The 27,656-nt window shown below is 40.3% G+C and overlaps 1 protein-coding gene across 3 annotated transcripts; it reads left to right on the top strand.

The window, feature by feature from the left end:
- fmn1 (formin 1) lies at positions 1-27,656 on the top strand. Of its 3 annotated transcripts, none has more exons than XM_035995330.1 (20): positions 1-81; positions 766-821; positions 1,342-2,948; positions 7,026-7,204; positions 12,320-12,428; positions 14,485-14,546; positions 14,945-15,948; positions 16,747-16,888; positions 17,521-17,608; positions 18,538-18,599; positions 18,683-18,771; positions 18,858-18,987; positions 19,317-19,463; positions 20,618-20,677; positions 21,428-21,548; positions 24,412-24,504; positions 25,952-26,003; positions 26,680-26,829; positions 27,110-27,191; positions 27,491-27,656. In XM_035995330.1, exons 3-20 carry the CDS (start codon positions 1,592-1,594, stop codon positions 27,533-27,535), a joined length of 3,972 nt encoding a protein of 1,323 aa, XP_035851223.1. In that variant the 5' UTR covers positions 1-81; positions 766-821; positions 1,342-1,591; the 3' UTR covers positions 27,536-27,656. The 3 variants fall into 3 exon arrangements, with proteins under 3 accessions (XP_035851223.1, XP_035851222.1, XP_035851224.1); XM_035995329.1 differs by having other exon boundaries at positions 1,203-2,948; XM_035995331.1 differs by lacking the exons at positions 1-81; positions 766-821; positions 1,342-2,948; positions 7,026-7,204 and adding an exon at positions 9,957-12,187.

The following is a 27,656-nucleotide window of genomic DNA, read 5'->3' as shown; positions in this document are numbered from 1 at the left end:
GCTCAGCACGGTGCACAGGTGACCTAGCTAGAGTCCACGGTCAGTGTGGCAGGAGGGCAGATATGACATTCCATGTTTCTGGTAAGAGATTATACACAGCTTTTAAGTCTGAATAAGAACATTTAGGCTACTTAAGTGCTGCACTGAAGTAATTTTAATTTTGAAATACTTGTGCGTTTCCATTTTCCATTACTTTACACTTTGAATTCACAACATTTCAGTGGGAAATACTGTACTTTTTACTCCACTACATTTCAGTACTATCAAGACATTATTATATATATATATATTTATTTATTAATACTATAATGTATGTAATGTATTTTGCTGTTGATACTTATTTCTACTTAAGAAATATTTTGAATGCAGGACTTTACTTGTAATTGGGTGGTTGGCATTTTAGTATTGTTACTTTTACTTAAGTAAAATATCATTATTCTCATCTACTTCTTGTGTGTGCATAACTGTCTTTGTCACATTGTCAAGAAAGAAGAAAAGCAATTGCAAAAAAAGTATCACAAATACTAACACAGCTAATTGGTTTACTGTGTTGATCCAGTAGATCGATGTCCAGAGGATTAGATTGATTAGGAGAAAAATCCTCACTGAGCCTATACCGTCTGTCTGTTTAAATGCTCCACCTCAGTACAGTCATCAGAGCATTAATGGTAGTGAGTCTTATCTGAGGAGCCAATAGGAGTCATTCGAATTCTCACGAACAGCGCTGATTGGATGGAACCTGTTGGTTGTCTTCTGTCACCTTAGTGTCGCTGCAACAGAAGGAGGTAACCTGCTGCTGCACGGAGATGCAACGGATACAAGTAAGTAATAACATGTTACAACTGTAACGGTCATTTTCATCAATGATTAATCTGCTTATTATTATTTTTCTCTTAAAATGTAGTTTAATATCTAAGAGAATTAGCAAATATCTACATCAGAGAAGCTCCAACCACAGAATTTTTGGGATTTTTGTTTAAAATAGTACTTTAAAAGTTGGCAATTAATTTTCTTTTTGCACTCAGGTTTCTACTCTTGTGCACCCATACAGTCTGTTTTTATGGTTTGGTGTAGTCTTAAACCCTGAGAAACATCTCATTCTGCTTTATTTCTTATGACAAGTAAACTATCTACAAGTAGACACATACACGTTTAACTCATTTAAAACAAATGTAAAATAAACCTTTATCTTTCTGTGTCAGGATTCATGTTGTCCAGTGGTCTAACCGCTCCAAAGAATACATTCATGCTGTAAATGAATTATCTCCTGCTTTTAATGTGGTAATCAAATAACATCATGGAGAGCACTCGTGCTACCTTAAACCTCTACATCCCGATCAGGGAGAGGAGCTATGTGAGTCCATCCCTCCCCCACTGCAGGGGCCCAGCTTCCCCCTTTAAAGCCCCTCTGAAGCATCACGGAGGACTAACCTCCAACTACAAGGAGGCGGCTCAGGCTGAAACCGTAAAGCCGGGTCAAGCAGACAAGTCTGGCCTTTCGAACTTGAAAGAAACCCTTAAAGTGTTGGATGACTCCTCTGAGTTCTGGCTGACAGAGTTGTTCCCGTTGTGTTTGGAGTGCCAGACTTCCATGAGCATGGGAAACCAACAGGGCACGAAGAGTAAGCCTAACTTTCATGGTTATGCAGAGTGTCGCAATGCTTTACTGAAATCCCCCAGACTGCAGATCCCTCGGAAGAGGAGGAGAAGAGTGGATGGGTTTATTTACACCGGCAGCCTTCAACATAACTCCAGGATGACACCCGGGACTCCACAGGCACCTCCGAAGGCGAGGAGGCTGACAAAGCTCCGGAAAACGAGCTCTCCTACCTTTGAAGAGTGGGATTTAGAGGAAAACAGGTCAATCGTCTGCACTCCTGCAGCCTGGAGAAAGAGAGTCATGGGAAAAGAAAGAGTTTCATCGTTGGAGGAGAGGAACAGAGGTCCCAAGAAGCTAAAGCCAGCATGGAGAGTGAAGCTGCCTGATGCTCCGTCTGCAAATGTTCATAGATCTTCCAGCAAAAAGAGAAAGGATTTATCTGTGAAGGAAGAATGTGCTCTCTCTGACTCTGACACAGACCTCTCAGAATATGACAATGATTTGTACTCAACGTATATATCTCCCATTAGGAAGACAGAAGACAGTAACAGGAATACTCAAAATGCCCAGATCTTGCAGGCAGCAAGAGACACAGATGAGGAAAAGAAGGCAGAAGGTGTAGAGGAGAAGTCCTCTCAATGGAGGTACGAGGAGATGGGGAAGAAGACTGCAGCATGGCGAGTAATGGACAAGATCGAGGAAGTGGAAGGGATCATACGTCGGGTGAGTCTCACCAGCTCGGACTGGATAGAAGAAGGCAGCGACGGGAAAGATGAACCTCAGTTTATCTCAGATGGATGCTTTGAGGAGACCCAGGAGAAGGGGTGCAATGAAGACGAGCCTCTGCTTGCTGAGGAGCTTCACGCTCTGGGTGAAGCTCTGAGTCAGAGTCTGCGTCAGGTCCTGAAGATGGAGGGAGCAAAATCAGAGAGTAAACCCTTCACAGAGGCCAAGAAAACTTTTTACGAGCCAAACTTTGTAGGATCGACAAAAAGGCCTCTGAATCTACCGTCATATTCTTGCCACTTCACCTCTACTGTGCCAAATAATTCGTCATCATCCTCTCTTTCACCCTCGCTGTCTCTGTCTGCAATCCTGGATGTCTCTCCAAGAACATCTAGCAGCTTCGAAGGCATGTCTCCCATCCTATCGCCTCTATTTACATCCAGTCTGTCCAGCCAACGCTCTCTGCCTCTGAGCCTGACCGAGCAGCATGAAAAAGTCATCTCCGCCACCACAGTGTCAGGGACAGGAAATGATGAGAAGAATAGCAGGAAGAGTGAACAGAATCAGACGTACAGACGCACCAGTGAGACAGAGGCCAGTCAAGACTATCTACTTGCTTCAGGTAATAATGCTACTACAACAGACAACGAGTCATATATATGTAATTAAATATGTAATCAAAAATGAACAAAATTAGTAATTGAAGCGTAAAAGTATAGCGAAATGTGAACACATTTCATTGACAGGATGTTACATCACAGACACCCCCCACCCCCCCAATTGACTATTCTGAAGCATTAGGATTTAATAGCTGTTTTTGCTCTAGCTTATGTGTATCATAATGTGCTTGGTCAGTCAGTGTACGGTGGATTGAAGAGGACAAAATACCTTTTTTTGTAGCTAAAAGGGATGCGTGTGCATAACAGCATGACGTTGACTTAGTGGTTGGTTAGTGAACAGAAGAGGAGGAAGAGCAGACAGCTCTAAAGGTGGTACATGCTGAGTCCTGAATGTCAGATTTAACATTGACTAAGACACTGATTGTAATGCTCTGAATTTAGTCTGGTGGTGTCTGGTCTCATCCTCGCACACATGCATGAACGCACTCTCTCTTTCTCACCACAGCTGCTGAAGCAGACCTTAAGGATGTGTGGTAGCCTGTAAATAATGACCCCTTGCTGGTTTTGACATACCACCACGTGTGTGTGTGTGTGTGTGTGTGTGTGTGTGTGTGTGTGTGTGTGTATATGTGTGTGTGTGTGTGTGTTCACTCAGGCATGAAGTACTACTGAGCACCTGATGTGGCTATAGCCTCGTAGTCCTGCGCTGGCACTGACCTGAGGCAGCCAGAGTTTCTAAAGAAAGAGCAGCAAGAGAAAGAGTGTGTGTGTGTGTGTGTGTGTGTGTGTGTGTGTGTGTGTGTGTGTGTGTGTGTGTGTGTGTGTGTGTGTGTGTGTGTGTGTGAGTGTGAGTGAGAGAGGCTTGTAATAAGAATTAACCATGTTGGATTTCTTTGTCGATAGATGCAAAGAAACATAATAATGTGGATTATATGATACAATGTTGGAACATCTTTCGGCATGGATTTTATAGTTGAAAAATAAACATTGGTCATTAGAGTACAAACTCATGCTGTACAGATAAACTTTGATCAAACCCACAGAACTTTATTTTAAATTTCTAGGAGATCCCCACATTTACAAAATGTACTGTATATGTCACAGACTGGATTGTTTTTGGAAAGTTATAGAAAATGATGCACAAGGCATCTACATTGTTTGCTATTTGATAAGATAAAATGGAGGAGGTTGTAATATCAGTTTAAACATCATGTAGTTTCAATGAAGAGCAAGGAGCTGATATTCAATATACTATATATGCAGAAACAGTGTTGAATAAAATTATTTGAGCATTAAAGCTCCTTCAGGGGAAATAAAGAGAAAAGTATATGTTAATATAGCTGCAAGCAGCAATGAGGGGGCCAAGCAGTACACTAGCAGGATGGCGTTGCCATGGCATGAGCAATCACTCACAGCAACTTTGATGGCAATTGGATAAAGAATGGCTGAGATATCAGCTCATTTACTTTGTTACAGTGCCCCTAAAGGCCAAATTACACCAATGTCCTTGTGCATTCTCACAATCATGTGCCAAGTCCCTGTACCAAGTTTGGACTTCATACATCCTGTGATTATAGCGCCCCCATAGTGGTCAAAGTTTATTTTACGTCCTCAGGATTGGGTCTTGAGTCCATGTACCAAGTTTGGTTTCAATACATGAAAGCGTTGGTGAGATATGAGCTCATTTCCTGTAACTCTAGCGCCCCCATAGTGGTCAAAAGTCACCAAATTTCTTGAGCCTCTTCCTAATTGGGTCATGAGTCCCAAGTATTGAAATTGGTTTTGATACGTGAAAGCCTCCCCGAGATATGAGTTCACTTCCCGTTTAGCCGCTTTGCCGTTGATTTCGATTGGCTGTGACGGGCAAACGCTTTAGAATACGCAATGGAATAACTTTTGCGCAGCTTGGTCTGAAGATCATCTGTGCTAAGTTTTGTGAAAATCTGAGACATTTTGTGACCTGTTAAAACTTTTTAGTGTTTTTGATCAAATCAATATGGCCGAAGGTCCAACATGGCGGATATTGACATCATGGGGTGCGTTGAGTTAGGCGTTATCCAAGGATTCCAACTATATCTCGATGTTCAAAATCGGGCATATGGTTCAAAAGTTGCATGGATGCAACGCCAACTTTGACCCATTGGTGGCATTAGACTGGCTGTGGTGCAGACCTAAAACTTGGTGAAATGAATCATGGGACTGTCCCGAATCAATGTGCCAAATTTCACAACTTTTTACTGTATGGTTCTATGGGCTGCCATAGACTCCCATGGCGAGGAAAGATGTGTAATAATAAGAAAAGATAGAATCACTATGGGCCCAATGAGTAAAACTGTAACTCATTGAAATGATTGCTCGAGTCTGGCAGCTAGATCAGTATATAGTTGGATGTCTCTTCCTCACTTTTTAGGAAACAGCAGGACGCCCGGCTATCTAAATAGGATTAATGCTCTGAGCTTTGTGAAATAACAACACATCTTTAGAGGATGACGATTAGAGCAAGAGGAAAGACAAGCAGAGCCTTCTGAGGGGTTTAATCTCAAAATCCTGTGTTCTTTTCATCGTGGTCAAATTGAGCACATAACACATTTCCATAAACTGTTTAATCTGGCTTTGAGGACGGTTATGTGTCTGCTGAATGTCACAACTGGCATCTCTGTTGGCGCTCTTATCTGATATATGATGATACTGATGGATTTACTGTAGAATAGCTTCCTCTCTGTACCCACAAGATAGAGCGAGGACTATGTGACCAGCTCGGCAATAAATGGGGAAAATCTGGATGCAGGAAGTAAAAGAAAACAGTCCTCTCCTTAAGGTTCAGCTGCCTTTGATCACACCTGGTATTAGCTACATGTTTTTATCCAAATTGCCCTACAGGACCATCAGTACATTTTTAGCTTGGCCAGAGTAGGAATTAAACCCCTAATTCCCTAATTCCTAGGAAGGGGATTGTTTAACAGAAAACAGATAAATGTACTTAAAATATGTATCCAAATGATTTTTTACTAATAGTTTTGTGTGATAATTAAATCTGTAAATCTGCAGTGTACTCTAATAATTTAGTTTTTCAATTAGCATGTTTGGCCGGGGATCAGTAGCAGTGCTGAAGCACAGAAGGGAGGGGACGGGATGAGGAGGAGGGAGGAGCGAGCTAGTCTCCGTTTTGTTTGAAAATACTTTGAACGTCAACAAGAAGTAACGTCACCCAACATCGCTTAGAGCACCTTTAATAAAACACAATAGCAAAACATTTCTATAAATAGCTAATGTTGTATGTGCATGGTGTATGCGTTTATTAGGTCTGCTAAATCTGTACATCTTGGGAACAGCTTTCAGGGTGCAGGCTCTATTTTTCTGTCTTTTGTTTTTTAGATTAGGATATGTATGTTTTTACTCTGCTTTGCATGAAGAATATAGTTACATATTTAAAAACTTAAAAAAAAAAAATTGCAGAAATAAACAGACTCATTCTGGAGGCATTGCTGAAAACACATGCGAAACATGAGCAACTGAGAATTTAGAAATGAAAGAATTTTGTACACTTAAGACACTACACTACTCAGACTCCACACACTGTAGAGGTTGGCACATCAACAAAATAACTCTTCAACAGGTGTTGGTAGTTAATCACTCATATGTCTTTATTAGGCACAAAACATTTCCACAAGAATAACATCTTATACACATCTCAACCACTGACTATGACCCAATGCTGTAGAGGACAATGAAGTAGTCATTGGACATGGGTGACAACTATTTTAAGGCGAAGCAACATTTTGAAATGCAAAACTTTAACAGAGAGAGTTTTTGCTATCTATTTTAGCTGAAGTTCTGTCTTATATCCTCATGGTGACACTATAGCTTAATACACAAGTTTTACTCTGCAGGGCTTGAGAATCAGTCAGAGATCTCTGTGTTGATTAATTCGGCACTCTGCCCAAATCAGAACTGATGGCGTTTTTTTTTCTTCATCACAAGGAAAAACAAAACAGATGTGTGCCACTTTCACTTGTAGTTTAAGATTCCCTAGCAATAATGCTTCTGCTCTAATCCCAATTTGATTCCTTTTCCTCCAGATGAGGCGCTGCAGAGACAGGAGAAGATCTGGCAGCAGGAGGTCGAGGAGTCTCTCTCCTTCTGCAGGTCACTTTCTCATCCCTCCAGACCGAAACACATCGACTTCCTGCGCATCACTGCCCCGGAAGATGACATCATTGATACACCGACATCCACACCCCTCCAACCCGAGTTTCAGGTGAGTATAGCTTTAGAGACTGGATCTGTGTTTAACTGTCTAGACTGAGAGTTTTTACTACCACAAACTGAATGTCTGCAGTTTTCTCATCTGAGCAAATGACAGCATTTTAGCCAGTTACAAGGACATAATCACTTAAATTAGCTGCTGTAGTGTTTGACTAAAATGTCAGCTTGCAGATTATTGGCTAATGATGGTGTGCCAAAGTAATCGTGAGCCAGTACCTAACCCTTTACCTGCTTCAGGGGCACACGTTTTAAATAGCACATCATGTAAAATTCTGCATTGGTGGTGATGGAAAAGTTTGAATAAAGAAAAATGTGTTGCAGTCTTGTTGTTGTGGGTTTGGACTTTACTCAGATGCTCCTTTGTTTGTGATGTTTTCCGTCTTAATTTCAATGAAAATATTCTCTTAATGGCTTTGTAACACTGTGAATAACACTGTGAATAATGCTACATCATCATGACATTGACTTGCATTTTCACACTACAGTGAGAGAATCTAGTTCCAGACCCAGGTTCAACAAACTCATACAGTGTGCGTTTGTATGACAAAGAGTTCCTTGTGGTTACATAACAGAAGGGATTTAATGCGACTCTGTAGGTGCATTGTATAAGCAATGTTATCTGTATTAGCGTGAAATGGAGGTTTATTGGGGTTTAAAGCTCTTAACTCTGCGTCTCTCCCCCTGTGTGCACGTGTGTGGAGTTAAAAACATGAGACAAATTACATATATTTTGAACATTTTGTGAGGGTTTTGTTTTCACACTAAGGTAACACATTGCATGATAAAGTAGGTTGTGTTTATTTATAGCCTCAGAGACCCTAGGCGCTGATTGGTAGAGAGTGCACTTAAGGCGAAATACTTTGAGTTTTCGTCTCAAAATATATAATCTCCATCAGTGATGTAGAAAAGAAAAGGAACAATAACAACAGAGTAGAAGAGAATGGAGACCTTTTGATGCTGCTGCATTGTTTATTGATGTATAAGAGCATGCTGCAAATATGGGTATTGACTTTTAATATGTTTTACTTTATTTTTTGGGGGTTATTTTCCCTTTGCTAATCATTCCATCTATTCTATCATTTTATTTTTTTATCTTATTTTTTTTACTATTATCAACCGTGTTTTATTTTCCATTGATTATGCCTATTCTATCACTGTTTTTATGTTCATTTTTGTTAACTTGCTCACCAGAAATTAAAGTATAAAGATTTAGGTACCATATCCAGTTGAAGCTACTCTGAACTTTACATACTAACATCATCAGCAGAAATTATTTGGCAAGTTTACGACTGCAACTATTTAGTAAAGACAGTTTTACTACAGTTACACTATATTGTGTTCTGGGGATCTACTGTACATTAGGCACACACTGTATGTCTGCTGCCTGGTGCTGGACACAGTCCAGTGTGTTCAGCAGTGTTGTGTATATGCTCTCTAATTTTCATGGGATTATCTGGATTCATTCCTGTTACATAAAGGCCACGGTGGCCCTCCCTCGGGAATGCAAAAAGCACTTAATCAGTTTTCGTATGATTAAGTGTTAAGTCACCGCTCCAGGTTTCAGATACATCTCTGAGTAAGAGAAAGTTACACAGTGTAATGACATATAGTAAAAATGGCGCTCACCTGCTGCTGGCTGTGATAATGTAATATAAAAGCAAACAAGGGCGGACTTGAGAACTAAGACCAAACACGAACCGGTGACAGAGGAAGCTTATAGTCTCATTTAGATTTTTTTTAAATTCAGGAATCCATAATTAACAATGGAAAAAGACTCTTCCTCGTGTACTTTCTGTGTTCTTTGGCCGATAGGTGCCTGTATTTGTGCACTTATTAAAATGTTCTTACTTTTCTGCATTCCTGTTTTTCTTTGTGATATACTTTTTATGTCAGCTGATGAGAAGTGTTTTCATATGGCCCATCTTTACAAATTTACAATATTGTATTTAGTTTTTAATGGTACACTGCGCTTTATTCTGTGTTTGATCATCATACATGATAAAAATATTGCCATCTTAAGTTTTAATGATCTGTGGGCCTTATTCTTCATATTTTATTATTTGTGTTTCATTTATTTAACTTTTATCAGTTCACCATTTTATTATGTATTACATTTCTTTGTTTTTCTCTTCTTTTTATCTAAATTTTCTTTTTGTATTGATCTCTTCAACATGCTGTTCTTGATTGTGACACTTGTTCACTTGTTTTAACAACTTATATAAATTTTTTGTTTGTTTGGTTTGTTATACTTTTCTGACTTACTTTTTACAATCAAATTCTTCCTTATTTTGTATTGACCACCAGCTTGACTGTGAAGCAATTTATATCCTTGTTTTGAGAATGTATTTACTTTTGTTGGTTTGTTTGATTGTTAATTTTATAAATATTTCTTATATATAAATATATTTCTTTTTATTATCAAAACTTCCCTTCTTTTGTATTAATCTGTCACTGACTTGAATGTGCATAGTGAAGGCAAGTTTATCTGTCAAATTTGTTTTAAATAATGCATTTACAACAATATAAACTAATTCTAAGCCAATAACTAAACCAAGTACTTTTATTTTTCTGTCTCTCCACAGTGTATGTAGATTTAATGTGAGCTGATTAACAGTACAATGTAGGTGGGGTGGGACCCACTCTAAGACGCTCAGATTAGCTGGATGTTGCTCAGTACCTGCAGGAGAGCTGAGAGACCTCCCTCTAACTGTGGATTTACAGACCATAATGTTTAACAAGTGATCCCTGCCAGTCCTATTTACTCTCCTTCAGCTCTGGGTGTGGTGTCCCTCCATCTGTTCTGGGTGGCTTCTTTTTTGCCTTACAACTCACGGATCTGTCAGAAATGGTGGCTGAAGTCACCATCTACTTCTTATTACTCTGACAATCTGCAGGATGACATCCAATATAGTGCTCTGTAAATAACAACAGCAAGTATAGAGGAGCCAGAGGGAAAAGGAGGCAGAACTTGGAAGCTACAACCAGGACTTGGAGCCGACTTTTAATTGTGGTTGAGCTGAGTCAGTCTAGCCGGCAGAGCCATGGAGCCGGGGCTTGGAAACTTTTGACTTGCATTTCAGTGACTAAGAGCTGCTTCCAGTTTTAGGTTTGAAAATGTAGTTCTCCGGTGAGACATGAAGGAGCTGTTGTAGCGGTGAAAGGATAAATATATTTCTTTTCAACAAACTGGAGCAGAAACAGGTCGGAATTTCAGAAGCGATATGACTTTGACTTTTAACATTTCTTGCATTATTTGTAATAGTAAGTGGAAGTTGCATGATCCTGGGAGCAGTTATACAAAGTAGTGCATGCCATACAGATGCCTGAAAACCAATTACACCTTCTTATCCTGCATGAGATAGCACCATGTTGCACTTTAGTCCAGATATGAACAGTTTAAATGGTAACCACAATGTTGACGTTGTTGGGAAAGCTTTATAACATCCCACCACTTTCTTTTATGAGCGACTGATGAGCGATGGAGGAGCAAAAAGCCATCCTGAAGTTTTTCAGGACTCTCTCAGAGGAGGAGAATGAGGACATAATGCAAGAAGACAAGGAGCGATCACAGAGTTTTAATGTAAAGAAAAATAGGGATATTACTTTTGAAGATGCTGTGGAGAACAGTAGATACTCTTTATCACATGTTATATTGCCTAATGAAGGGGAGAAGTTGACCTCTAACTCAGTTGGACATGTAACTAGGAGAGAAGCAGGAAGTGACTCAGACATGATAGAGGAGGAGAGGAATAATGTCAACCTAACAGAGCAGCAAAGCGTGGCTGTGAACGCTGAAAATGGCTCAGAGAAACAGAGCTCTGCAACAAATGAAGACCAAAATAAGATGCCAGACGGACACTGTGACAAAGTTAACAGCTGCAACAAAGAGGGTTGTCACATATCGGAGAACTCGCTGGATGAATGTGCCTTGAAGGAATCTCTGCAACCAAATACAGGTTGGGATTGTGTTGCACCAGTCAGTCTCAAGCAGGATGACACTGAAGAAGACGACCAGAGAGGAACAAAAGACACTAAAAAGGTTCACTTCAGGGAAGATGTTACAAGTAGTTCCAGTTCGGATGTGGGTTTTGACCCCGAGGAATCTGCCAAAAGTAGATCTAAAACCAAACATGTAGTGATAACGTTAACTCGGACAAGATCTGCAGTTGAGGAAACGGTTGAACCGATAATAACACCAACACTGGAGCAGACCGGTGGCCCTTCCTGCTTTACAGATGACGATGAAGAGGAGAGGGCAGGTGCAGAAGAGGACAGCGAAGACGAAGAAGAGAAAAGAGATGCATTTCCAGACTTCTCCGCCCAACCTCACCATCCTCCCAGCCCAAAAGACACTTCAAATATTTGTATAACATCTGCAGCTAAAAACCCTCCTCCTGGATCCACCTTCACCAGAGCCACCTTCACCCCAGGCTCCCCCACCGACAAGCCGCTCCCGGCCCTCTTCAGTGGCCTGAGGGTCCTGAGGAAGGGGGTAGTCGGGCCCGAGCATGACACCGTGGCCCAGATCAAACCTTCATCTCAAGGAGCAAGGAGGGAAATCTACCCAGAGAGGCAAGGGGATGCTAAAGTTCAGGGGAACTTCCTGGACCAGATCTCCAATTTACTGAACAGGGAAAAGAGAGGAGATGAGAAAGAGGAGAGGGAGGAAATGGAGGCTGAGGGAGACCAGGATGAGAATGAGATTGAAGAAAGTCAAGAGGATGAGAGGAAAGACCTTGAAACCGAGGAAGATGTTTTAATCGAGTCCACGAAACCTTCTCTGTCCAGTGCAGAGGCTGCATTCGATGCCTTCAAAGCTTTTTTCACCCCAAAGCCTTTGAAGAAGGACCCAGCAGAGAAGGTGGACCTGGAGGCCATGAGGAAGAAGATAAAAGCAGATAAAGATGTGCTAAGAGCACTTTTTGAGAGATCCTCCAAAAAGACAGCAGAGAAGAAAGACTCACCTGATGGCAAAGTACGAATTGTGTATGAATCAAGCGTCAATTAGCTTTACCAGAGCCTTAAATTGGAATACGGACCTGTGTGTAAAGAAGCTCTATTTATAATTGATAATGTTATAAATCTGTCAAACTATTTTTCCTTGTAGTCAGAAGCATCCAACTCAGGAGAGGGAGAGGAAAGAACTCCTGGTCGTCTACAAGCCGTCTGGCCACCACTTAAAGAGGAAAAGGTTGGGCTCAAGTACACAGAAGCAGGTACTTAAATCTTTACACATTCATATTTTTGTCATACAAACTTTGGCTTTTCCAACTTTATTGTTTTGGCTCACACAGACTCCTCTTCTGTATGTGTAAAAATGTGTTCAAATGCGTTTTCTTTTCTTCTAGCCTCATTCAAATCCAATATGGCGAAAAGTATTTTTTCCCTTTGTTACAAACTGAGCTTGCACATTTGATGAAGGTGACAAAATACAGAAATGAGCACAACGTATTGTTTACTACACTAAGCAAGGACATGTGTCATGTTTTATGTTACATAAGCTATTGATATTCCTTCATTTTCCAAAAGTCATTTACAGAAAAGATAATTGTGTTATCCTACCGAGTGACATAACTTATGCTTTGGGTAAGTAAAGAAATAAAAATGGACTCCTCATATTATTTAGAATTTGAGAGAGGAAGTGCTGTGTAAAAAGTATGTATTGCATACATTGTATATCTGTAAGACCACAAAGAAGTAATATGTCTGCTGCCAAAAATGGCACGTTAAAATGACAAAAATTCATCATTTCCAAATGTCACAAACATTAGGAACAGTCATGACGTTTCAAGCTGATAATGAGTGTTAAAGAGGGTTAAAAAACAACAACCAAATAATTAATTAAATATATATATGACCACCCTTGTAGACTGAAAATAAAAATCCACACAGATGCATTATGTTAAACACTACGTTCTGAATGACAGTTAATTTGAGAGGGAGTAGGAGTGTTTGCTCTGTGATATCAAGCTCTACAGCTTTGGTAAACACAACTCCACCCTGTGTGTGTCCACAGCAAACCAGTCTGTAAGACTCCAGGGCCCCATTTCAGAAAGCAGGTTTAGTGAAAACTCTGAGTTTGTTAACCCTGAGATGAGGGAAACTCTGGGTTTTCTATTTCAGAAAGAGAGATAACTTCACCTCAGAGTCAGTTACTATGGTAACTGAGCCTGTGAACCTAACCTGGTCGGGAGCAGGTTTTCTTCAATAAACCTCTTCAATAAACTGTTGTGGCTTCCTTCTACTTGTTTTCTAAAAGCCCCTTAAGACGCCTTGTAGATATAGACATTTTAAACAAGTTATCTTTCAAGTTATTTATTATTAGCTTGCTTTACTCACAATTGTGTTGACTTGGTTGGCTTGTCAGGCTGGCTTGGCTTCTGTGGTTAATCCAAATCAAACAAGGTTGTTCCAACACACATTCAACAAAGAAAATAGGCCTTTAAAACAATCAGAACCAAATCTCTCAAATAAAATGATAAGCAAACTTAATTTTCTAGAGGCTTATGTTAAACTTTAAATGGTTGAGAACAGGTGTCTTGTTGTCTGCATCTTAAGCTTCAAATTCTCCTCACCTGTCTCTATTAATTGGCTGGAGCACTGTGGGAACTGTAGTCCTATAACTTTCTATGGCCTACAGAGGATACCACGAGATTGCAATATTCTTTTGAATATCTACACAAAACAAAAACAAAAATGGCTCCAACAACGGCAGTGTCAACAAAACTGAACACATCATAAAAGTAACGTTATGGCTGAGCTGAGGATTATCAAAGGCTGTTTTAGCAGAGATAAAACTATGTCCTACATGTGTACACACCTACAAATACACTTCCTGTAAATACTTTCAGGACAGTAAATACACTTTCTAACTGACCATTCAAGAAGTCCACCCATTAGCAGATAAATATTTGATTAAATAGTTGTCCAAGGTGCCAGTGAGCTATGTGCCAGAGTCTGTATTTTCTTACATTTGAAGCTCTACTGCCACCATCTGGTCAAGTTTTGTAATGTTAGAATATCCTCAAACACCCCTCAGCCTCCTGCAGCGGTAAAACATGAATTTGATTCGTCATGCAGGATCAGTCACAGTTCTCAAGTGTCTCATAGTTACTGTAATGTGTTTGTCTTCAGCTTGTTAACAGCCACATCACTAATGTATCCATTGTGTGATAAAGAAAGCACTCTCGGGCCCCACAGCTGTAATAATGAACATCTGTTTGTGGTACTGTAAGCTGTTGTAAAATGTTCTTCTGCTCTGTTTCCTCTCAGAGCACCAGGCTGCTCTCCTGCAACTGAAGAGAGAATGTAAAGAGGAGCTGGAAAAGTTACAGGTCAGTAAGGATACAGTGAGGTGTTGCAGCCAAATGTATGCATATACATAAAGGACTCGTTCGACATTTTGGGATATACGCTTATTTGTTTTCTTGCCAAGAGTTCTCGGCAAGAAAGCAAACCATGTATGTACTAAAATGTTGAACAGTTCCTTTAAGAACAATTGCTATCATCCTCATTGATGTCAAGTTTGACTAGCTCCAGTTTTTGCCTGTCATGTATTAATTATCATTACATTAGAGTCTGAAGATACAACTTGTGGTCTTTTAGAAACCTAGAAGGTATTCCCAGAATCCTCAAAGAATAAAAAACGTATGTTTAGTTCTGTGACTGTAATGATGAAACACAAGAGGCTCAAATAGGGGCTGAGTCTTAACTAATACAGTATTATTTTCAGGAGGACTTTGGTCAGGAACTCTCCAGACTGAGGTTGGAGAACAAGGACAATGTCGCCCATCTGGAGCTCACTCTGGCCGAGCTGCAGGCTGAACTCTCCCAGGGTGGGACCCGCCAACGTGGAGAATGCAAAGATGTCGCTGTATCAACGGGAGATGACTTTTTAAACAAATCTTTCCGCACAGTCTGCATCCAGACCGACCGGGAGACATTTGTAAAGACTCCTGAGGATGGAGAAGGTGCGGGGAGAGCCTACACGAGCCCTCAGCAGCAGAAGTTGACCCCCAAAAAGCTGGACCTGGCTTCTATCAGCCTGAGCCTGGCCGGGCAAAGAGACGATACTTTATCTTCCCCATCTTATGACCCTCCATCCCAAACTCTTCCTCCAACTGGAACCATGCAACCTCCATCAGAACAACCACCCGCTCCTTCTCAGACCACCAAAACAGGCAATCTGCCTCTTCCTCCACCTCCACCTTGTTTGTCTTCGCCCCTAAACCACATGCAGCCGTCAAATGGCCCTCCACCGCCACCACCTCCTCCTCCATCCATGCCTGGCCTTATGCCCTCTCCACCTCCTCCTCCATCCATGCCTGGCCTTATGCCCCCTCCACCTCCTCCTCCATCCATGCCTGGCCTTATGCCCCCTCCACCTCCTCCTCCATCCGTGCCTGGCCTTATGCCCCCTCCACCTCCTCCTCCATCCATGCCTGGCCTTATGCCCCCTCCACCTCCTCCTCCATCCGTGCCTGGCCTTATGCCCCCTCCACCTCCTCCTCCATCCGTGCCTGGCCTTATGCCCCCTCCACCTCCTCCTCCATCCATGCCTGGCCTTATGCCCCCTCCACCTCCTCCTCCTCCATCTGTGCCAGGCTTAGCTCCCCCTCCACCTCCTCCTCCAGTTGGGGGTTTCAATGTTGAAGTACCTCCCAGGAAACCGACAGTGCAGCCTTCTCGACCCATGAAGCCTCTTTACTGGACCAGAATCCAGATCCAGGACAAGAAGTAGGTTCACGTTTAATAAGAACATACACAAGATGATCTTAAAGCTTTAGTGCGTAACTTTTTGATATTAATGAACGTCTGTTGCATTCAAGCCGTTGCCAAATGAGTTGCTACAAAGCTAATTAAGACTATCTGCTCCACACAACTCTCTCTGTATTTCTCAGTATGGCTTTGTTCAGAAGATTGTGTCGTCTGGTGACTTTCCCGCGCAGAAGCTCAAGTGAAGATAATTACCTCTTCTGAAGAGTCCATCATGTTTTTTTTAATTCTCCGTGTCTTACTTGATTACTATCAACTGCGTGGAGGAGGGGGGGGGGGGGGGGTTGGGGTGCGCGGTCACGGAAGGCTTGTATCATGTGGATGCACCAACAGTTTTGTTGTCATTACTTAGAATTCCTCATGGGGGCGGCAGAAACTACACACTATAGCTTCAACCAAAATCAACAAACACTGTGTTAATGCACTGTCATGTCATTACATTTGAAGTTTAATTAAAAGATGTCTTCAACTGTAAAAGGGCCTAATAAGCCCTATAGCACAAACTGGCTATTGGATAAATAAATAAGACGTATAAAATGAATGTCTTAAAATGTAAATTGAATCTGAGATGTTGAAGTAAAAAGAAAACATCTTGGGCTCTAAGCAATAGTGATGGCCATTTTTTCACATTCACATTCAACCATTATCAAGTAATCGACAATATAATGAAAATAATTGTTTGCTGCAGCCCAACGCTCTGACAAAAGTCTAATAGATTAACACATATGCTGATTAAACATAATGTCCTCTCTCCCATAGGAACAAGACACTGTGGAACATTTTAGAGGAACCAAATATAATAAACGCCAGCGAGTTTGAGGATCTCTTCGCCAAAACCACCACACAGACCAAGAGGAAGCCGCTGGCAGAGACTTACCAGAAGAAAGCCAAAACCAGGAAGGTAACATGTAAAATGAATCATGCACACTTTAATTTCTGGGATTATTTGCTTTATGTCGCTTGTCCACTAGAGGGAGTTGATGCTATCAAGTCTACAGATGGCAGATCATTCAATAAAGAGCATTATAGTAAATCTAGATTGAGACACAATTATGAAAAAGCTTTTTTGTCATAGCTTACAGGTAGCTTTTTTTTATCTTTATCTGTCAAATAAAGCATTTTATATTCAACACACAGTTGTGATTTATTTACTCTCTTTACATTAATCATTTTCCACTGTTAATGTCTGTGCAATCGTTTCCTCCCAAATCCTGAATTTATGATTGTCTGAAATTCCTCACCTGGATTACTTTTGTGTTTGCTGCATTTGCAAGCCTTAGACACTATTGCTACAGTTTCATTTGTGTAGAGTACAAAATATAAGAGATAAGAATGTGTTAAACATTTAAGAGAAAATGAAAAATAGAACACAATTAAATAAAAGAGGCAAAAGAAGATTCCATTTGTTCAAACCTGAGGTTACAAATTAGAGTTCACTAATGACTCACTAATGGTTTCTAGTGGTAAAGGTGGTCATGGTAACTTTGTGTGTGTGCGTGTGTGTGTGTGTGTGTGTGTGTGTGTGTGTGTCAGATCATTAAGCTGTTGGATGGGAAGCGCTCTCAGGCCGTGGGCATCCTTATATCTAGCCTCCACCTGGAAATGAAAGACATACAACAAGGTGAGTTATGGAGCACTTCATTTAGTTGTGTTGCTAGGAAACAGCTTGGGTCAGAGTTTATTACCTGTCAGGTGCTGATATTAGGAATGACTGCAACAGGAAATACACTTCATGTACAATATGGTAATATAATGCAGAACCTCAGATTTCATATACAGGCGCATTGTGTCCTTGAGCAGCTCAAATACAATTTTGATTGTCGCTTTGATTATTAAAAAAAATACAGCTGAATAAAGTATGTTTTCCTCAGCCCCAGGGTATAAAATGTACATTTTATAATACTTTTACTCAAGTTACTCCATTTTTACTGTACTTTTACTGTTACATGTTTTATAGTATTTTTTTAATTGTAAAAATTTAAAAAATTTAAATAAAAACATGAAAGACTATCATAAGAATCACATCAACATCGAGTGTGTGAAATCAAATAAACATCGTCATTTCGAACACATTAGACTAGAGGATTACAGTAAATCATTAAACTAGCGGTATTTCCCAGCCATTCTTGGGAACTTGAACCTGCAGCCTTCATCTGTGAACATTCAGGTAACCACAGCTCCCTGAACATCACCCTTGTTTAACTTGAACGCCGGCATCACACTGAAGTTACCCTGTATTTAATTTTGAATATGAGCTGTTTGTGAATTTAAAGTAGGATTAAAGGCTGAAACCATCACCACAATGTCAGCAAGATAGTTACAGAGAGGCAATCTGCATTGCTAATCCCAAACTCCTAAAACTGTTTGTAGAAAACAGCAGACTGAGGGATGTGTTCATGTTCCTCTGGAGAACTGCGGGTCTCCGTTTGGCCTCTTTAATTTTCCTTTTTTTTTTTGTTCTTTTCTGTATATTTTCATAGTGTCCTATTAACTGCTGTATCTTCAATTACATTGAAATCTGTGCTTTTGTTTTTACATTCTCTCTTCTAGCTGTCCTGGCAGTGGATCACTCTGTGGTGGACGTGGAGACAATTGAAGCACTGTATGAAAATGTAGGTATTACAGCACACTTTACGGCGAGTGCAAGTGTACGATTATGAACCCCTTAATTTATATTTAATTGTCAATGTGTCAGAGAGCGCAGCCAGAGGAACTGGAGAGAATCAAGAAACACTACGAGACGTCAGAGGAAGAGGAAGTTAAACTGCTGGACAAACCTGAACAGTCAGTATCTCACCTGCAAAAAAATGTTCAGAGACTGCACCAGTAATTGATTGTGTGTACGCTTGTGTGTGTGTGTGGTTGTGCAGGTTCCTGTATGAGCTGTCTCAGATCCCAGACTTTGCAGGCAGAGCTCACTGCATCATCTTCCAGTCGGCCTTCATCGATGGGATCGCGTCCATCCAACACAAGCTCAACACAATTTCATCTGTCTGTAAGGTAGGAACAAAAGCACCTGCTACATGTAACCTTTCTTCTCATTATATATCAGTTCACTGACATATATACCTTTTACAATTATCTCCATTTCCCACCCAATATACAAAATATCCTAACAAGTGTTCAAGATGTTTACATGCATTTCACTGATCATTTCTCTTTAAGTAGCACCTACATGTCTGACTCCCTTTAGTTCAATGATAAGATGTTCAGTGTATTTTAGGTGCAAATATAACAGGATTTCTTTTGTGTTTTCTTGCACAATTGGATCATCCTGAGCATGGTGCCAGCTGTCTGTAGTTGATCCCGTGTGTGTTTCCTGTTTTGAGGCTCTGCTGGAGAGCGACGGTGTGACGGAGGTGATGGGACTGGTGTTGGCTCTGGGGAACTACATGAACGGAGGCAACAGGACCAGAGGTCAGGCCGATGGCTTTGGCCTGGAGATTCTACCCAAACTGAAGGATGTCAAGAGCAAGGTAAGACCTGCATAACTGTAGTGGCTCCATTAGAGGCCACTTTATCTCCACCTATATTCCTTGAGCAAGCAAAAGTCTTGCGCTGTATGGAGCTAAGTTTGGTTTCAGAACTCAATGAAGTCAGGGATTCGGCCGTTGTTAAAAGAACTTTGTATTAAAATTAGGGCTGTCAATCGATTAAAAAAATTAATCTAATTAATTACATAGTCTGTGATTAATTAATCGAAATTAATCGCATACATAATTAACGGTGCCTGAACCGATACTTTTTAAGAAAGTAAAAAAAGAAAAGAAAAAAAAGGGTTCTAAACAACAGTCGGTGACATTAAAGAACGGCTTGTTTATTGCTAAGGCCATATGGTCAAAATTAAATGATTTAATAATAATAATGTAATAACTATAACAATAACTTATTTTACTAGTAAATTGCTGTTGAATGACAAAAACAAACACCAGATGGGAAAAGGACATTTACAATAACTTCAAATGCACCACGAGACTGTAGTTTACCAGTTTCATTGAACGCACCGTCTGTGTTGTTTCTCCAACGGCAGCTGCAGATTGTTACATACCGGTGTTGAATCCTCTACAGTAAAACACAGTCAAACTTTACACCGTTTAGCGTTAGCTGTCACCGTGTTTAATCCAGCTACTAGCTAGCGGTAGGCTAACGTTAGCTGCTGTCGAGTATAGTGTTAACTAGCGTCACATGCAGCGGTGTTTGTGTTGCCTATAGGGAAGTGCAGACATATCAGTGGCACCAGATTTCGGTATGATCCAGGCAGCACATTCTCTTCTCCCTCCTTCATATTACAGTCGAATGGTGGCTAGAACGGCTCCGGGTCATGAATGGATTAATCTGCGTTATTTTGACAGCCCTAATTAAAATATGTATATTAATTAAGGTTCAGGTTCATTCATATTTTTTTATCAACTCAGAGAAACTTGTTTTGTTTTCTCACTTAAAAACATATCAAATCTGTCTGACTCATCCCATTTACACCATTCATGCAGTCTGAAATATCATGCTTTAAATTATCTTTAAAGAGATAATACATTTTATGAAATGGTTTAAATGAAGGCTCTGTGATCTACCAACCTGCTCACTAAGGTCCTACTTTTTACTGATGCAGTTTCGATGCTTTTCTTCTCAGGACAATCGTATCAGCCTGGTGGACTACATGGTGTCGTACTACCTGCACAATGTGGATAAGGTATTAGTTAAAACAATTATCCACACCTTTTCTAGGTTGACTATATATATATAGTCAGTGGCGGCTCCAGACAATTTTGATTGGTGGGGCAATGAGGGGTCCTGGTCATTTCAAGGGGGGTCTCATGAAAACCAACAAAAAATACAGTGGGCATGGCTAATAACTGCATATTACTGCTACTAAACAACAAAAACAACACAGCATATCAACTACTTTGTTTTTAATTAATTAATCAATTGCAGTTTGCAAACAATATGCTCGAACTTTAATTGCCATAGCCACACCCATGACAGAAAACATATTTACAAAATAGTATCTATTCTCATACTCTCACCACCTTTTGATTGCCCTACTTCTGTCCAGTCTCCTCCTGTCCTCTTCTCTGCTCCTCTTACTCTCCAGTCTCCTCCTGTCCTCTTCTCTGCTCCTCTTACTCTCCAGTCTCCTCCTGGCTTCTCCTCTCCTCTCTTCAGTCTCCACAGGTGTGATTTACTGCAACATATGAGAAAAAAAAAAAAAAAAAAAAAAAAAAAATATATATATATATATATATATATATATATATATATATATATATATATATAAATATATATATGCATACATATATATATATATATTTTCCCATTTTTACTCTGATGAAGACACAGTAGTGTCAAAACTAAAATTTCTAGTGTTTCCTGCATCCAAAGATACAGTTCATTTCTTTCCAGTTCCTGATTTTATTGCTGTGTTTTAATTGTATTCCACCAGCACGCCGGCACAGATAAGAGTATCTTCCCACTTCCTGAACCTCAGGACGTCTTCCTGGCTGCACAGGTCAAGTTTGATGACCTCAACAGAGACCTGAGACAGCTCGGACGAGATCTGACAAGTATGCAACGTCACCAGTGCAACCTTTATCTATTCCAGCTCCCTCTCTTGCAAAAATAACCCTCTGGAGTAATGAATGCCAATCCTCTTATTCTCCTCCTCCACTCAGTTCATAATATAAGATGGTAATCCACAAGACATTAGCTTTACTTTGAGCTTCAGAGTCCATGTGACAGGGTGACCGGAATAGTCTCGCCTTGTGGTCATTTTGTTGTGTGTTTTTGTTTGAAAACCTCAGCCAGGCTGTGTAACTCTATCACTCTGATTTCGAGAGGTTCCCACAGACCAAACCTCGGCTCAGTCTGGCATCATTTTTCCTCAGACATCCCCCCCACCCCCCACAACTCACCACCCTGGTTTCCCATCACGAGCCCCAGCTATTGAGTAACTGTTTATACTTAGGGCGAAAGGCCTGCTTCTTTTACCAAATACTCTCGTCTTTCTTATCCTTCTAGCCTGTTCTCTTCTATCTCTAAGTGTGCCCTTATGACGCCATTCAGCATGCCAGGCAGTTAAAGTCATGTTGAGGACAATGCTTACTCTTACATGTGTACGATTGCATTGTTGTATCCCTATGTATACAGTAGCATGTGTTTTTTTTTTGCATTTCACTGTGCGTGTATTCAGAGACTAGCAGGAGTCTTTCTGCTGATACAGGCCTGGCGCCTTTCAGATCCAGCTTCTAATCCTCCTGCCCATCAGATCTCCCATCGTTGTGCCTTTGTGCCCCTGTCGCCGGCGCAGGGAGACCATAGCTTTCCACTTATGTAATCTCCAGACCTTCAGTATCTAGAGCATCTTTGCACGGGCCTCTACAGAGATGCACAGATCCTTAACCTGCTCGGCTGTATCACCTGGGCTCCAGTGTGGCCCCCAGATGTGTGCCGAAGATAGCTTTCTTTACCTTTCAACACAACTTTGTCTTGTTGGCCTGTTTACCCAAACCGCCGTGCAATCTGGATCGCCCGCCGCAGGTTTCCTTTTGTTCTGCCTGTTTGAACCGCCCTCATGCCTGGTTTCTGTCGTTTTTCACTCTCCCTGTGTTTTCTGTTTGGTTGGTATGAAATGTTTCCCAACAAAGCTACAGGGAGATTAGTTTCCCTTCAGTCATCCATGTTGACTGTTTAAGGAAATGATCCAAAGACTATATTGTGTTAAAAAGGGCTTATTCACTGTAAAGGTTAATCCAAATTACTAGAGAAAACATGTTTACTCACTCACATGTATCTAGACATGCAGATTTAGCTTTATTTGTCCAGGTTTTGAGATTTCGTCCTCCAGCCCAAATACAATGGAGGTCAGTAGAATTTTGTCATGCTGCTCACACAGCATTATAAAAAAAAACATTCAAAAGTTGACCAGCAGTACATTTTTTCAGAAACTTCCCTGTTTACTGTCAATAATTAGCCTGACAAGCCAGACCCACATTACATTTGCTGCCGCTAGGGTGCGTCTAGATTTATAGGCTAGTCAATAATCCCTTGTTGTCAATAGTTATTGATTGATTAATAAGCCATGGCTCTATGCATGGAAATGTTAAGATAAGGTCTGTCAGTTGTTTGGTCCAGATCTAAATATCTCAACAACTATCAGATGGATTATCATGAAATATTGTGCAGAAATACATACAAAAGACATTCACGATCCCCAGAGGATGAATCCTACTAACTTTGGTGATGCACCTACTTTTCCTATTGTGTCCATATTGTGACCAAATATGGAAATAGCTTTCTTTATTTTTACATTTGTGAAGGAAGTGTCTGGGCACATTTATGCTATTTGAATGTTTCCTTCTTGGAGACGTTCTGCTTACTCTAACATAGTGTAGCCTGTGTTTGGCCATTGCTGTGATTTAGGAGGTGACTGAAGTAAACATATAATTATCAAAACCGTAAAATCTTCTCACTATGAAACCAAATCACTGCTTCAGTCTCACATCTGAAAGCACCACACTCCTCATCAGCCGGCTCTGTTTATGTGAGGGTCTATAACCCTCTTCGGTCTGGAATAAGCAAACTTCTGTCGAACACAAAAGGCAGACAAAAGAAAGAAAGAAAGGAGAGAGAGATACCCGCCTCCAAAGTTTACACAAATCCAGAATGAAAACAGTATTCTTTTGTAATCTTATCTGGGAGATGTTGATCGAGCGTCAGGGTGGTGGTGGTGGTGGGGTGGGGTGCAGGGGCTCAGCTCCCTCTGCAGCCTCTATTATGACTGGCTCCGCAGACTGGCTCCTCTGATCCACTGATTGGATGCAGAGCAACATGGAGCCACAGACTGGCAGAGGAAGAGAGAGAGAGAGAGAGAGAGAGAGAGAGAGAGAGAGAGAGAGAGAGAGTTTGCAGTCGCCATCTCTGGGTACATCTGAACAAGACATATCTAAAGAGGAAGCTGTGCAGATAACCTCCTGCTGGGGCACAGGTGGAGCTAGTTTAACTGAAAACTAGTCTCACATTGCCAGGCATATCTCCACAGCGCTGCAACCCAGAACTATCTCTCCTCTCTCTGTCCATCCATCACCCTGTAGTTATGGATTAAAGCTGCAACAAAAAAGCAATTGATTTATGAAATTTAAAATTTAAATATTAGCATAAGAGAGTTCCATTTCCCAAATAAACACACTGTTGTGGTCACTGGTGGGGACATTGAAGCAAACAAAATCAGAACTTAGAACTGCAAAAGGGAAAAAGCATTATGCCCAAAGAAAGCTAAACTCAACAACAGTAACGCATACAATGGTTTTTCTTTCCTCCACAGCTACGCTTTGCCTTTTCTGAAACCAAATTTAGGAAACATAAAAAGAAAGGTTAAGTGTATTTTCCCCCTTTTCCTGAACTGTTTTCTTGTTTCTTTTTCATTATCAGGATGCGAAAAAGATGTACAGAAGGTTTGCTCTGATTCTCCTGGAAAAAACCTGCAGCCGTTTAAGGACAAGATGGAGGCTTTTGTTCTCAGCGGTGAGTAGTTGTGGTTGTATATTGTGCAGCTGCAAACCCGAGTGTCACTTTTAAAAATAAAACAAACATGTCTATACTGACACACGACTATGGTTGGATTTAGGACCAGCATTATTTTATATACAATCATACAATTATATATACAATCAATAAAGTCGATTACTTTCCGGAGATGTAGTTCTTCTTCAACCTCCTCTTTCTTGTGTTAAACAACTATTTCCTATATATTTGTTTCCGTATTTATTGTTTGTTTCATATTGATGTTCAATGTGTTTGTTTGTTTGTGTATGCACAAACCACCAAGGGGAATTCCTCATAAGTGTAACTTACTTTGGCAATAAACCCTTTTCTGATTCTGATACCATTTTAATGCTCAAAGATACTGAAGCTACAGTCATTTTATATTTAAATATACAATGCAAATAGTCTAATAGTCTAGTTTAGGAACCTGTCAAATCTCCCCCCATGTATTTCCTCCGTATGCCCCATTTAAACTATTCCATTGTCTCTAACAGTCAGTCACTGACCTAAATCTCTTTGCCCTTCGTCCTAAAGAGTGTCTTTGGTATCTGTGTATGTTCTTAAAGCAGATAGGAGGGATTCAGAGTAAAGGCTAGACACTCAGATAGGGATCAGACAGATTTGGCAATGACTGAGAGACTCCTGCCTGAGAGACACACCGGCAACTGGGAAATATTCATCCAACTAACCAATGTTGTAAGATATTTATTTTTGACCCATCTCAAGATGAATCACTAGAGGTCCTGCGTAACAAAGCTTCCTGTTCCCAGTATTTGAAATGGCACAGATGCATTATATTTTAAATGCTTGTTTCAAATATCACCACATTTTCTTCCCGTGATGAAAAGTGACACATCAAAGCTTCAAAGTAAAGTGACTAAAGAGAATGGGCTCCAACCAGCAGACGCTGGACTTATGTCAGATCTTTTGTCCCTTGTATCATGTGTCCATTTAGAACGTATTCAGACCTTCACTTTCTTCATTCTCTTATGTTGAGTGTAGATTGATGAGAGGGCAATTTTATTTAAATGATTTTAGCATAAGGCTGCAACATGACAAAATGTGAAAAAGTGTCACTGTAAAACCATTATAGCCCAACTGGACTGTATGCATCTTTCTGACAGGATTTCTGTCATTTTTTCAAGCCTTTACTTGTCATCCAGAACATATTTTTCCTCTAAAATGCAGTAGGTGTAAAATAAAACATGTTATTAGATGTTTAAGACGAGCATCACAATTGTAGCAAACAAAGAAACTAAGTTTTAATGTGTTTTTATTCACAAAATATTTTATAAATTGGTCTAAAATAACAGTGAAACATCGCCAAATGATCTATTTTGCTTTCAAAGAGACCAAATGGTATTAACTGTTTTTTGGAGGAGAGTCTGGCTATAACTAAACCGTTTTCTTGTCTGTTTCTTTGCAGCAAGAAAAGAACACGCACAAGCTTCCTATCAGTTGATGACTGTACAAAAAAGGTTGGAGATTTAAATTGTTTTCACTTTGTGTGCATCAAACTGGCCATTATCTGAATTTGGTGGTTCAATTTCGTGTCACAAATATCAGCAGCTACAAAAATGTTTCTACGCTCAGAAGAAAAAATATTTTGTCCAGATTTGACAAACCAAAGCAGGTAGCATCTATGAATAGGATGTCAACACAGGCGAACTGCAGGCGTCAAAACCTGTAATCTTTGTTTCCAATGTTGTTAATTCCAATTCGCAAATTTTGGATCACATTCCTCTTGGAACATCAGGGAAACCTGTAATTTTGGTGGTTGATGTTATTAATTTCTCCTCAATATCCAAATACATTCCTGCTGGATATCCAGTTGTGTAGTTTTTGGTTTAGAAGTCTTTTCTGTTTTTTTTCATGGTAGAAGGTGCCGCTATACTCCATTACAGTCTCCGGCTGAAATGACAGATGGTACCATTCGCGTTTTAGCAGGGTTCAAATAACCGTATACCTGTATCGGGTGTGATCTTGCATCTACCGTTAAACTGCTGTGGAACTCTGACAGTAGTGATTGCTATAGCAACATAATGTTCAACTGAAACCATCTGATTAAAGATGAGAAGCAAATTACACCTACATCTTGGTTTATTGTGTTTTTTTATCTGCTTTCTCTCTCTTTTTTTTAAACTTGCTGTTCAGTTTTCAGGACTTGGTTCTGTACTTTGGACTGAAGCCCAAATCGGGAGAGAAGGAGGTGACCCCCGGTCATCTCTTGATGCTCTGGTTTGAGTTTTGTGCCGACTTCAAGGCCAGGTGGAAGAGGGAGAACAAGACCATCTCTAACGAGAGGTATCAGATAACCCTGTGCATCTCTAGAACCACCACTGTATGTAAAAAGCTGGATTTTTATTGAGTATGTCTTGTTTCTTTTTTGATTTGACTGAACTTGTATTGACACTGGCCTTATTTTATGTAGCATTTATTTATTTGTCTTAAAAAATGTCTTCCACTAAATGGTTTAAGTATACCTGCACTTGGACAAATTTTCTGGCTCATACATTGATTTTATACTGTAAAGAACTTAACTTTTCATACACATGCCAAAGAACTTGACACATTGTTTCTGCAGATTAAAAGAGGCTCAGCTGTCAGTGAAGAGAATCACAGCGGAGAAGAAGGTAGAGACCAGAAAGATCAACCCTAACAGCCTGGTAAGACAGGATTCAGTACAGTAGAGTCCATATACTGAAGAGGCAAAGAGATTTTCCTCCAAAAACACACATTTTCTAAACCATGTCTTGAACATGTAATGCAGATAAATACATGCACATTCACACACATATACTCTGCTCTTTTTCTATGTCTCCATAGAAAGTATTACCCAAAACAGACAGCACTTATTACAAAACACTTTATATTATAAAAGGCTCTTTTGTCGTCTGCTTTGACTGAATTGTGTCCCCTAAATGTGCAGTGATCGATAACACTGATCATGATTTACTCCCAACAGAAAGAGAGACTGCGTCAGAAAGAAGCCAACATGTCTTCAACATAGAGACTTACGAAAGGAGGTATACAACACCGATACATCGTGTTCATCCCACTAGATGTGGACAACGATACCAAACCAATTGTTTATTAGTTAACACAAGATTAACTCTACAGATTAAAAAAAA

Source organism: Sander lucioperca, chromosome 19 (genome assembly GCF_008315115.2).
Source record: "Sander lucioperca isolate FBNREF2018 chromosome 19, SLUC_FBN_1.2, whole genome shotgun sequence".
Classification (NCBI taxonomy): Eukaryota; Metazoa; Chordata; class Actinopteri; order Perciformes; family Percidae; genus Sander; species Sander lucioperca.
The sequence above is the reverse complement of the archived record's forward strand: the minus strand, read 5'-3'. Positions and strand labels throughout refer to the sequence as shown.

Excerpts from the sequence above, each read along its gene's own strand:
- fmn1 (XM_035995329.1), top strand. The coding sequence starts at position 1,298 with ATGGAGAGCACTCGTGCTACCTTAAACCTCTACATCCCGATCAGGGAG. Across the intron at positions 2,949-7,025 it reads AGACTATCTACTTGCTTCAG|ATGAGGCGCTGCAGAGACAG; the intron begins GTAATAATGCTA and ends CTTTTCCTCCAG. Across the intron at positions 20,678-21,427 it reads ACCTGCACAATGTGGATAAG|CACGCCGGCACAGATAAGAG; the intron begins GTATTAGTTAAA and ends GTATTCCACCAG.